Source organism: Canis aureus, chromosome 3 (assembly GCF_053574225.1).
Source record: "Canis aureus isolate CA01 chromosome 3, VMU_Caureus_v.1.0, whole genome shotgun sequence".
Classification (NCBI taxonomy): domain Eukaryota; kingdom Metazoa; phylum Chordata; class Mammalia; order Carnivora; family Canidae; genus Canis; species Canis aureus.
Window position 1 is genome coordinate 80,368,138 of NC_135613.1, and position 12,876 is coordinate 80,381,013.

Here is a 12,876-nt window from a genome sequence, read left to right on the forward strand (position 1 = left end):
GGCTTAGATTAGGGTTAGTGGGTTGGTTTGAGTTGGAATTAGTTGGATGGGAAAAGAATCTCACAGAGCACAATCCGACTTCCAGTGCCCCTTTTTGCCACATATAAATCCTGTTGTGGGGTTTGTGGGCTATCTTCCAATTTTTGGAGTTTTAAGAGCTATTTGGGCCAACTGTGAAAAGAAGTTAAGTGAAAACAGATTGTTTCCGTGTCTATGTTGGCAGTGACAGCGGTATATATTCTTAGAGCTTTTGAAAGCTGGGACTAGGGGCACCTGAGTGGCTCAGTGGGTTAAGCATCTGACTTTGGCTCAGGTCATGATCCCACGGTCCTGAGATCCAGCCCCACGTCCAGCTCCCTGCTTATTGGGGAGCCTGCTTCTCCCTCTGTCAACCCCCCCCCCACTCATGTTCTCTCTCTCTCTCTCTCTTTCAAATAAATAAATAAAATATTTTTTTTAAAAATGAAAGCTGCGAGTAGAAGAGGACAGGGTTTTCATTAGGGCCCTGGGTGACTTTTTGTATCTTTATAATTGACAGCCTTGAGGGCAGCCTTATTCATGCCAGCCGGGAGGTAGATAATCATATGGCCCCTTCTCTCTCTTTTGGGTATATTGGGGCTGATAGTTCCATTCAGAATCAATTTTTGGGACAGTGATGGCTCCAGTAGGGTTGTGAGTGGTGTCCTGTTGATGGAGGATGTCTGCATGAATTTGAGCTGCTACCCAGATACTTCCCAGATTCTTCTTAGGGGAGAGGGTAGACTAGAAGATGACATAGATGTTGTGGTAGGTAAGATTATAGGATTGGTTGATGTATAGGAATTCTTTTAGAAAGGTGGTAGGTGCCCTGAGGAAGGAGCCCAAGCACTTTCTATTTGAATAAGGTCTGCAAGGGAGAGTGGCACCTGAATGTGAACAATGCCTTTTCCTCCCCTGCCACTTCCCTGAGGAAGAGCATGAGGTTTTTTTTCAGGGGGTTGGGGGAGGAGGTGCTAAGGGTTGGGCTGGAGAGGGGGCTGATAAGTGAGGGGTGGTAATGGAGCCATTGTGTCTGCCTGATTGAAATTGCAGGTGGAAGGTTTCTTCAGGAGGGAAGAGGGGAAGGAATGGGGTTTTCTGTTGAGAAGGACTTGACAAGTCAAACAGGGTTGACAGGAGAAAATCTAGATTAGAGGTAGACAAAGTCCTGGATATAAGGGATGTTGGATTATTTTCTCTTGTGTTGGAGAAAGTTTCTGAAATCATGTTATATTTGGAAATTTAAATTGCCATTTTTTTTTTTGGACCAGTGATTATCATTATCTAGTTGGTACTGAGGACAGGCCACATTGCAATAGAAAATGAGATGTTTTGGCTTAATGCTGGAGGTTGGGCCCAAGGTTTAGATGTTACAGATAAGACATCCAAGAGGTGTCACAAGGGGGTTTGGAGGGGATCTGACCCATGATGGAGGTTGACAAGAAGAGGATTCTAGTCCCCAAGGAAACAAAAAATATGGGAGAGGCAACCCCACAAACTTCTATTTTTTGAAGGAAGGCACAACCAGAGGGCATCCCCTGAGAGCACGCTCTAGTAGCCAGGGAAGCATCTCCCAGGTGCTACCTGTGCCCAGATTTCCTGGCAGGCAATCAGAAGATCTATGAGCCAGTTCCAAGAAGGGAAATGGGAGACACCTGCATGAAGACAGCCAGTGTTGGATGTGATGCCCAGCAAGGGGAGGTGGTCCCGGTCAGAGCCCCTGGGAAGAGAAGAGAAGGAAACAACGGGGAGATCAAGGCCAAGAGACAGGGTCAGAAGCAGGGAGCCCAACCAAGATTCGAGAATTAGTCCCAGATGGGCGGCTGCAGCCCGCTGCATCTTGAGTTGCAAGATATAAGGGGTTTGTCACTGTGGAGAGAGAGGTTTCAGCACCAAAATTTGAGGTTAACCCACCAGCAAGGGATTGAAGAAGAGAGAGAGAAACTGTGGCTCTGTGGAAAACACAGGTTTTATTGCGGCAACAGAAACCTGGAGAGGGGGTCCCCAGCCAAGGCTGGAGCCCTCGCCACTTACAGGCTGAGGGGTCCTTACAGGTTCGGGTTCAGGACCAGACTGGCTGGCCCTTGCTAGAGTCCCTAAGGAAGATCACCTCATGGTTAGACTGTCTTTTTGTTAAACAGGATGTTTGGTTTAGTGTTTTTTTGTTTTTTTTTTCCCCAGCAATACTCTGGGTGCCCATCCTTATCTGAGAAATCTGCGCTCACGCTCTATTGAGGAGCATGTTCTCTAAATATGGGCAGTCACATGGTGGTGTGTGCTCACCCCCCTGGAGGCAGGCAGGAAGGCTAGGGCTCCCACCAGCCCTCTGTTCACTCTGCAGTGAGAGTGCAGCCCTTTGTCTCAGCTCCCATCGGGGCCCCTCCCAGCCAGGGTTATAAAGCCAGATACTCAGGGCCTGTGCACCTGTGGCTCTGTCCTGCCTTCTGCTCCCTGGTCGTGGGTGCAAGAGGAGTCTCAGCATCCCATCTCTACTGGTGGTGCTGGTGCTGTTGCCAGTGATGCTGGTGCAGTTCCTCTGCATCGGGCTGGGCATCTGGCAAGAAAGCACTCCTGAAAAGCAAAAGAAGAAACCCTGGGGACCGGTTTCAGGTGAGCTGTGAATTGGTGGGCCTCGGGGAGGTGAAGAGCAAGGCCCAGGGCCTCCCTTTAACCTCAGAGGTGATCATAGCCTTCACCCCCTCACCCCACTGTGTTTCCTCCCTCTCTGCCTCCTCTCCTTTGCTTCCTCCACTTTTGTCCTTGCTCTTCCCTTTGTCCTTCCTCCCCCGCCTTCGATTTTACTTCACCTCCTTCCCACCTCAGTTTGAATCCCTGACACTCCCCAGTTCCTCAGGCTTTATTGCTGAGAGCCCTAAATTTGAGTGGAAAGGGAGCAAAGAAGATTTTGTGGATGGTGAAGGCAACGTGGGCTGCCCTTCGGGAGGGACTGGGAAGATGGTGATGGGTCCATATGAGTGGGGTTGGGGGAGCTACAGTGTAGGACCCGACCTTCCCCGGGCAGCACAGTCCATCCCTGGGAGTAGAGGGGGATCCTGTCTGTCCTCGGGCAGGCATGCCCCCTCCCAGGCATGAGCCAGGCACCCAGAAATCCCCAACTTTCAGCCAGGCGGCTCATGAGGCCTGGGAACTGGCCACTGTCCAGGCTGCCAGGGCCCCAGAGAATGTGGTTCCTCCTGACCGACCTGTGGGAAGGCAGAGCCTGGAGAGCCTCGTGATGCCCAATTTCACTTTCCAATTCTAGTACATTTCCAGAATCTAAGAGTCTACGTCTATCAGATTTTTATGGCCAATGGAGTTTGCCAGGCTGAGCCAAGTGCCACCCAGACTGCAGGGAGCCTGCAGAACTCTCTGACAGCCGCTGAAGGTAGGTGGGAAGGTAGGTGGGACGTGCAAAGTCACCTGAGTGATGTTTGCCTCATCTTGGGGCGGTAGTTCTCAGGAGTCCCGGGGGCAAAAGTGGAGAGCTCCAGAAGGGTGTTTTTCCTAAAAAGTTGAAAAAAGGGGTCCTGGCCAGAACACATCAGGGATATCCCCGTGGGTGGTGGTTTTAAGTAAATGTCACCATATCTCTATAATCAGCTTGCTAGAATTTTACTCTGGAAACTCCCTACAGGGCTTGGCTTTAGGCTCTTCCTTGCAAACTCCACCATTAAGCACTGTGAAAAGAATCCTGTTCTGGGTTCTGGCACTGTTTGTAAAATTAGTGTTTCCATTGTTTGAGCCAGGGCTGAAATCAGTGTAACAGTATTTGATTATGCTCTAAAGCATCACATGTGATAGTGAATAAAGTGATAGTGAAATCCTTTGAAAAAAAAAAAGTTGCAAAAGGGTCCTGGATCTGGTGCTGGACTGCCACCGACCCTTGACTGGACCAACAGACGTATCAGGAGAAGAAGTGCTTGTTGAGGGATCCCTGGGTCTTTGGGGAGTCCCCATGCAGACCCCAGGATGGGCGGGACTGGCTATAAAAGTTGTAGCAGAGCCTGTTTGTGGTGGTGCTTTTGGAAACTGGAGGCCTTGGTGGGGGCAAGGTGAGGGTTTGCGGGGAGATGGCCACTAGGGTGGCCATTGCAGGGTGGCTGGTGTCCCTTCTTACCTGGCAACTCAGGACTATGTGCCGTTTCTTCCTGTTGGCTGAATCACTCAGTCTTTCCACGGGTATGTATTGTTTACCTTGTAGATGACAAGCACTTGAACTTGCAGGCCACAAATCAGAGATGCTCTTTTCTTGTCTTCTTCTCCAGATAACAAGCTCCCGTATGGAGACCGGGACACTGGGCGTCTCTCCCTGCCTTTCTGCAAACCAAGGGTGCAAATTGGTTTGGATACCACGGTGACACTAGAAACAACCGTAGAGATTGGCCATTCTTTGAACTGGTGAGTTATTCACTTAGTCCTTTCTGTGCTCCTGTAGCCTCAAAGGACGGGGCCATCCTGCCCCAGCACCGTTCAAGGCCTGAAGCCTGCCCTGCTCAGCTGTGGCTCTTGACATGTCCACAGCTTGACCCAGCAGATCAAGGCTTTCTGCTTCCCGCCACCCTTGGTGCTCTTTCTCTCAGATTCCTGTGTCAACCTCCCCTTTTCTCTCTGCACCTCCAACCCTCCCTCCCTCCCCTATCACTGGCTGCCAGATAGCAAGCTTTCCTCTTCCCTCTTTTCCTTCCTTCAACCCATATTTTCTGCTGGCTAAGCCTGGGAACTAGATGATGATTATAGAACAGTGAATAAAACAGACCTGCTTCCTGCCCTCAGGGTGCCTTCGGTTTAGAGGCTCCTTTGGTGCCAGGCTGATCAGAGCCACAGTGGCTCCAGTGTCTTGCCTCCCTCTTATTCATAGAACTTAGGGCTGGGAGGGACTCCTTCACCAGCCCCTCTGGTACACACACACACACACACACACACACACACACACACACACTCTCTCTACTTCCTCGGTCTTTCCCCCTTTCCACTATGTAGCTTTTTTTCTTAAGGAATGTGTCTTTTTAAGTTGGTGTTATTTGGAATCTTTGTTTTTATGTTTAACTCATGTAACTAAAATATTCAGTTTAGAAAAAGTATAAAATAGTGGCCAGAATAGACATCACTAGCCATCTCATCTTCTCATGTAGAGACATACCTTGTTTTAGTGTTTGGGGTATATACCTTTAATTTATCACAATTTACTTAAAGTACCTTATTCTCCTGATGTCAAGATTTGCTCTTTATCTCTGGCTTTAAGCGGTTTGGTGGTTCTGGTGGTGATGTTGTGTGTACTCCTATGTGAGATTCTTTTAGCTTCTTTGGATCTGTGTTTTGATGTTTTTCATTATTTTTGGAAAGTGTTGGCTTTTATGTTTTTAAGTATATAATATTCCATCCCATTTTCTCTTTCTTCTCTGTCTGGGAAACTAATCACATCTGTAGAATATTTTGTATTATCAAACGGCTATCAGATGTTATGTGCTGGTTTCTTCTTTCTATTATTAATTTTATTATTATTATGTCTCCTCATGTTTCTATTTCCTATTGCCCAGTCTTCAAGTTCACTGCTTCTTTCCTCTCCTGTATTGAGTCTACTGATGAGCCCAGCACAGAAATTCTTTACCTCTGATACTGTGTGATTTTATTTCTACCCATGGACTCTTTTTCTTAGAGATTCCATTTCTCTGTTAAGATTTTTCATCTGTTCAGGCATCCTGTCTAACTTTTTCATTCAGGTTTTTAACATATTGTAGTCAGTGTCTCTAATTAATAGTTCTAATGGGCCATTGCACAGTTCAGTTATGATAATTACTTTATCTTATGACAATTTATTGTTTTCTCTTGCCTTTGTTTGTAATTTTTTAATCAAATGTTTGGCACCATGGGTAGAATTGTAGAGAATAAGATAAATAGTATTGACACCTAGACATGGACATGCTTCTTTTTGAGTGAGGCTGTCAGCATGAGTTGAGTCAGTCTAGTCAGGAATTGTGATAGGTCATACTTTATTGTTGCTACTGTTACTTTCCAGGGGCTACAGGCTTCAAATTCCTCCTTTGAGGGAGTGCACTTTTCTTGTGTGTTGGAGGGTGTCAGGGAGGGTTTCCCTTTGTGTTCATGCCCCCATACCCTGTTTATGTCTCTTCCTACATCTGGCAAGTTTGTAGCTATGGTTTAGTCCATTTTCAGTCCTGCTTTCTTTCTTCTCTCCCCCCCTTTTTTTTATATTAAAGATTTTATTTATTTATTCATGAGAGACGCAGAGAGAGAAGCGGAGAAGTAGGATTCCCATGGAGAGTCCGATGTGACACTCGATCCCAGGACCCCAGGATCATGACGTGAGCTGAAGGCAGACATTCAACCAGTGAGCCACCCAAGTGCCCCTCTTTGTTTTATTCTTCTGGGGCTCCAATGGCATGAATCTTTTGTTATAGTTTCATGGATCCCTCAGGCTTTAATCGTTTGTGTGTGTGTGTGTGTGTGTGTGTGTGTGTGTGTGTAGTTTTATTTTTTGCTGTTTTTTGTTCTGATTGGGTAATTTCTCACTTTTTTTCCCCCCTATTTTTCTGTCTTCTGGTTCATTCTCCTTTTTCCCCTCATTCTGCTGCTGCTGAGTCCACTCCACTAAGGTTTTTATTATGGTTATTATATTTTTCAGTTCTAAAGTTTTTATTTAGTATTTATGTTTTATTTCTTTGCTAAAACATTTTATCTACTGAGGGTATTCACTTGTTTCCTTTTATTTTTTATTTTTTAAGATTTTATTTATTTATTCATGAGAGACATAGAGACATACGCAGAGGGAGAAGCAGGCTCCCCTCAGGAAGCCCAATGCAGGCCTTGATCCCAGGACCCCAGGATCACGACTTGAGCCCAAGGCAGAGGCTCAATCACTGAGCCACCCAGGTGCCCCTCTATTCACTTGTTTCAAGAATGTTCATAATTCCTCATGGAGGCATATTTATTATGATTGCTAAAATCTTTTTCAGATAAACATGTCTGTCATCTCAGTTTTGGCATGGATTGCTTGTCTTTATATTTTACTTTCATTTAGTGTGGGATCTTCCTGGTTTTTGGTATGAAGAGTGATTTTTTGAAACTTGGACATTTTTAAATTATATCCTGGGCATACAATTTTACTGAAGCATTTTGTTTTAGTTGGCTTTTTTTTTGCAACAGTTCCGGCAATGAGGTGGACAATACCTTGTTCCTACCCAGTAGAGACAGATGTACAGGTTTCCCATTTGGCACCCAAGTCGGAGAGCCCTTCATTGCTGCCATGCAGGGTAGAGTTCCAATTTCACACGTGGTCTCTGCTGATACTATCATGGGGACTGCCTCAGTATGCTGGGTAATGGGGAAAATCTCAACCTCAGTAGACTTCCTCTGATACCACCAATGAGAATGGGAACTCCCCATTATTGTTAAGTGGAGGCAGAAGTCCTGGCTTTCCACATGGCCATGCTGACACTGGCAAGGGCCCTGTTTCTTACTGGGGGGTGAATGTCCCAACTCCTTCTTTGGCCTTACCTGATACAACCACAGCAGGGGGGTTAGGCACCTAATTATAGGCTCATTAGGGTGGAAGTGCAGGCTCCTGACTTGGCCTTTGCTTGCCTTGGTGGGTATGGGACTATAGTTGTTCTGTGGTTAGTTAGCTGTAATTAATTGGTTATTGTCTTTGGTGGGGGGGTGGAGAGTAAAAAAATTAAACATTTAATAATAAATTCCTTATATTTGTACAGCTTACAATTTTTAACATTTTATTTTAATCTCCATAAAGTTAATATACAGTGTTCTATTAGTTTCAAGTATATAATATAGTGATTCAACAATTCAGTACAGGGGATCCCTGGGTGGCTCAGTGGTTTAGCGCCTGCCTTTGGCCCAGGGCATGATCCTGGAGTCCCGGGATCGAGTCCCGTGTCAGGCTCCCGGCATGAAGCCTGCTTCTCCCTCTGCCTGTGTCTCTGCCTCTCTCTCTCTCTCTCATGAATAAATAAACAAAAAATCTAAAAAAAAACCAAAAAATTCAGTACAGTACTCAGTGCTCATCATGATAAGTGTATTCCTTTTTTTCTTTTTGTTTTTTGTAAATATTTTATTTATTTATGAGAGACACAGGTAAGGGGAGAAGCAGGCTCCATGCAGGGAGCCTGACGTGGGACTTGATCCTGGGTCTCCAGGATCACGCCCAGGCTGAAGGTGGCGCTAAACTGCTGAGCCACCCGGGTTGCCCGATAAGTGTATTTTTAATCCCCTTTACCGTTTCATCCCTCTACCTACCTTCCCTCTGATAACTGTTTGTTTTGTATAGTTAAAAGACTGTTTCTTGGTTTGTCTCTTTGTTTTTCCTTTGTTTTGTTTCTCAAATTTCACATATGTGTAAGATCATATGGTATTTGTCTTTCTCTGATTGGCTTATTTCTCTTATTATACTCTCTAGGTCCATCTATCTTGTTAGAACTGGCAAGATCTCATTCTTTTTTATGGCTGAGTAATATTCCTCTGTGTGTGTGTGCGTGTGTGTATCACATCTTCTTTATCCATTCATATATCACACTTGGGGTGCTTCCATAATTTGGCTGTTGTAAATAATGCTACAGTAAACATAGGAGTGTACTAATCCTTTTGAATTAGTTTTCTCATATTCTTTGCGTAAATACCAGTTGTGCAAATACCCAGTAGTGTGGGTTGCTGGATCATATGGTAGTTCTATTTTTAAATTTTTGAGGATCCTCCCTACTGTTTTCCATAGTAGCTGCACCATTTTGCATTCCCACCAAGAGTCACCACGGTTCCCTTTGTTACCAAGAATGAGATGGAAAGAAAAAGAAACCTCAGTTCTTTTCACTGCCATAGTAAAGAATTGCAGGACAGCAAAATGAAAATAAAGCAAAACAAAGTTTTAGTCAAGTGCACTCCAAGGGAGGAGCCAGCCAGTCAAGAGAGACAATGGAAAACATTCCCCTACAGCCACAGTTTTCTACCTTTATTCGAGTAAATCAAATACTTTTTAGTATTGCATTTTAATTTTTCCATTGGCTTTTTAGCTATACGTTTGTGTATTTTTTTAAATGAGTTTTCTTTAAGGATTACTTTATCTCTTCACAGTTGAATAAATTAATACTGTACTACTTCACTTAAAAATTCGAAACTTTTTTTTTTTTTAAGATTTTATTTATTTGAGAGATAGAGCGAGCGAGAGAGCACAAGCTGGAGGGAGAAGGATACTCCCTACTGATCAGGGAGCCCAACATAGGGCTCAATCCTAGGACTCCGGGATCATGACCTGGGCCAAAGGCAAACACTTGACCAACTGAGCCACCGAGGTGCCCCAAAACTTTTTTTTTTTTTTTTAAGTTGGCTCCATGCCCAGCACGGGAGCTTGAACTCACAGCCCTGGGATCAAGCCCTGAGCTGAGATCAAGAGATTGATGCTTAACCAACCGAGCCACCCAAGTGTCCTGAAAAAAAGAAACTTTTGAAACTATGGTTCCAGATACCTCCTCTTTCCTTTGTGCTATCATTGTTATGTGTATCTTTTTACGTTAAAAATAATTTTATCTTTAAGCAGGTATGGCTTTTAAAATTAGGAAAAGAAATAAGGTATATGTCTTATATTTACCACGTTTATTATATTTGTTCTCCACATTTCTTCCTGTAGATCAGAGTTGCCATCTGGCATCCTTTTCATTCAGCTTCCTTGAACAAGAAGAAATTACTTCAGCTTTTTATTTATTTATTTATTTATTTTTTGAGGCAGAAACATTCAACCACTGAGCTATCCAAGTGCCCCTGAGACTCCAATTAATCTTATGTTCTATTGCTTGATACTGTCCCACAAGTCACTGAAGTTTTGTTCACTTTAATATTTTTTTTAATTTTTTATTTATTTATGATAGTCACAGAGAGAAAGAGAGAGGCAGAGACATAGGCAGAGGGAGAAGCAGGCTCCATGCACCGGGAGCCCGACGTGGGATTCGATCCCGGGTCTCCAGGATTGCACCCTGGGCCAAAGGCAGGCGCCAAACCGCTGCGCCACCCAGGGATCCCCACTTTAATATATTTTTTAATGATTTTATTTATTTATTCACGAGAGACACAAAGAAAGAGGCAGAGACAGGGAGAGGGAGAAGCAAGCTCCATGCAGGGAGGCTGATGTGGGACTTGATCCCGGCACTTCAGAATCACCCCCTAAGCCGAAGGCAGATGCTCAACTGTTGAACCACCCAGGCGTCCCTCTTTAATATTTTTTTCTCTGTTTTTCAAGTTGGATAATTTCTGTTGAGCTTTCTTCAAAATTGCTGATTCTTATGTGGTCTCCAATATGCTGTTAAGATCATCCAGTGATTTTTTTTTTCAGTTTTGTACTTTTCAATTGTAAAATTTTCATTTGGTTCTTTTTTGTAGTTTTAGTTTGTGTTGAGATTCCTTATCTATTCACTCATATGAGAGTATTTTTTTAATTTATTTTTTAAAGATTTATTTATTTATTTATGACAGTATTTAAAAAAATTTTTTTTAAAGATTTTATTTATTCATGAGAGATACAGAGAGAGAGAGAGAGAGGCAGAGACACAGGCAGAGGGAGAAGCAGGCTCTCTGCCAGGAGCCAGACGTGGGACTTGATCTCAGGTCGCCAGGATCAGGCCCTGGCCTGAAGGTGGCGCTAAACCGCTGAGCCACCCGAGCTGCCCTATTTTTTAAAAATTTTATTTACATTTAGTTAATTAGCATATATTATTTATTTCAGAAGTAGAGCTCAGTGATTCATCAGTTGTATATAGCACCCAGTACTCATTACATCAAGTGCTCTCCTTCATGTCTGTCCTCCCAGTGATCTTCAGTTTGTTTCCTATGATTAAGAATCTTATGGTTTGTCTCTCTGATTTCATCGTTTTATTTTTTCCTCTCTTCCCCTATGATCCTCCGTTTTGTTTCTTAAATTCCATATAAGAGTGAGATCATATGATAATTGTCTTTCTCTGATTATTTCACTTAGCATAATATTCTCTAGTTCCATCCACATTGCAAATGGCAAGATTCCATTTTTTTGATGGTTGAGTAATGTTCCATTGTATTTACATACCACATCTTCTTTATCCATTCATCTGTTGAAGGACATCTCAGCTCTTTCCATAGTGTGGCTATTGTGGACATTGCTGCTATAAACATTGGGGTGCAGGTGCCCTTTCGGATCATTACGTTTGTATCTTTGGGGTAAATACCCAGTAATGCAATTGCTGGGTCATGGGGTAGCTCCAACTTTTTGAGGAACCTCTATACTGTTTCCAGAGTGGCTGCACCAGCTTGCAGTCCCACCAACAGTGTAAGAGGGTTCCCCTTTCTCCGCATCCTCGCCAACATCTGTTGTTTCCTGACTTGTTAATTTTAGCCATTCTGACTGATGTGAGGTGGTATCTCATTGTGGTTTTGATTTGTATTCCCCTGATGTCCAGTGATGTGGAGCATTTTTTCATGTGCTTGTTGGCCGTGTGTATGTATTCTTCTTCTTCTTTCTTTTTTTTTTAAGATTTTATTTATTTATTCATGAGAGACAGAGAGAGAGAGGCAGAGGGAAGCAGGCTCCATGCAGGGAGCCTGACATGGGACTTGATCCCAGGTCTCCGGGATCACGCCCTGGGCTGAAGGCGGTACTAAACTGCTGAGCCACCAGGGCTGCCCCATGTGTATGTCTTCTTTGGAAAAATGTCTGTTCATGTCTTCTGCCCATTTCTTGTTTGGATTATTTGTTTTTTGGGTGTTGAGTTTATAAGTTCCTTATAGATTTTGGATACTAGCCCTTTTCTGATGCGTCATTTGCAAATATCTTCTCTCATTCTGTAGTTGCCTTTTGGTTTTGTTGACTGTTTTCCTTTGCTATGCAAAAGCTCTTTATGTTGATGGAGTCCCAATAGTTCATTTTTGCCTTTGGAGACCTGTCTAGCAAGACGTTGCTGCAGCCAAGGTCAAAGAGGTTGCTGCCTGTGTTCTCCTTTAGGGTTTTGATGGATTCCTATCTCACATTCAGGTCTATCATCCATTTTTGTGTATGGTGTGAGGAAATGGTCTAGTTTCATTCTTATGCATGTAGCTGTCAAATTTTCCCAGCACCATTTGTTGAAGAGACTTTTTTCCACTGGATATTCTTTCCTGTGTTGTTGAATATTAGTTGACTATAGAGTCTATTTCTGGGTTCTGTAGTCTATTCCATTGATCTATATGTTTTTATGCCAGTACCTTACTGTCTTGATGATTACAGCTTTGTAATAGAGCCTGAAGTCCAAATTGTGATGCCACTAGTTTTGGTTTTGTTTTTCAACAGTCCTTCAGCTATTTGGGATCTTTTCTGGTTCCATACAAATTTTAGGATTAATTGTTCCAACTCTGAAATAAGTTGATTTTGATAGGCAGTACATTGAATGTGTAGATTGCTCTAGGTAGCATAGACATTTTAACAATATTTGTTTTTTCAATCCACGAATATGAAATGTTTTTCCATTTCTTTTGTTTTGTTTTGCTTTTTTGTTTTTCTATTTTTTTGTGTCTTCCTCAATTTCCTTCATGAGGCATGACACTATTTTCCTTTAGAGTCTTAAACACATCTCTAATAGCTGCTTATTGCTTTTGTTTACTAATTCCAATGTGTGGTATTTCTTGGGGTCAGTAACTTTTTTTTCTTTGCTATGGGTTACATTTTTATTTCTATGCCTTTATTTCTTATTACATAGTGGACATAGTAAATGATGCATTGTAGAGGTTCTGGACTTTGTACGTTCCTCTGAAGAGCATCAACTTGTTTTCTACTAGGTGGTTATCTTGGGTTGACTTTGTTGTGCCCAAGATTGCGAATCTGAGAAACCACCAAGG

The 12,876-nt window shown here is 43.3% G+C and overlaps 1 protein-coding gene and 1 long non-coding RNA gene across 3 annotated transcripts in view; one reads left to right on the plus strand and one right to left on the minus strand.

Moving 5' to 3' along the window:
* The first annotated feature begins 1,073 nt into the window (after positions 1–1,073).
* LOC144311481 (uncharacterized) overlaps positions 1,074–12,876 on the plus strand; it is a 36,420-nt gene continuing 24,617 nt past the window's right edge. Inside the window, exons 1-3 of one of the 2 annotated variants that reach the window (XM_077894074.1) lie at positions 1,074–2,628; positions 3,281–3,403; positions 4,284–4,416. In XM_077894074.1, the coding sequence (XP_077750200.1) occupies positions 2,538–2,628; positions 3,281–3,403; positions 4,284–4,416 (347 nt within the window). In that variant the 5' untranslated portion in view covers positions 1,074–2,537. Of the gene's footprint in view, positions 2,629–2,684; positions 3,404–4,283; positions 4,417–12,876 lie in introns of those variants that run through there. The other variant, XR_013377084.1, reaches the window with a different exon arrangement.
* Positions 2,111–12,876, minus strand: part of LOC144311482 (uncharacterized) — a 34,114-nt gene continuing 23,348 nt past the window's right edge. The window contains exons 2-3 of the long non-coding RNA XR_013377085.1: positions 4,136–4,335; positions 2,111–2,589 (exon numbers count right to left, since the gene is read on the minus strand). This is a non-coding gene — a long non-coding RNA (uncharacterized LOC144311482). The remainder of the gene's footprint in view (positions 2,590–4,135; positions 4,336–12,876) is intronic.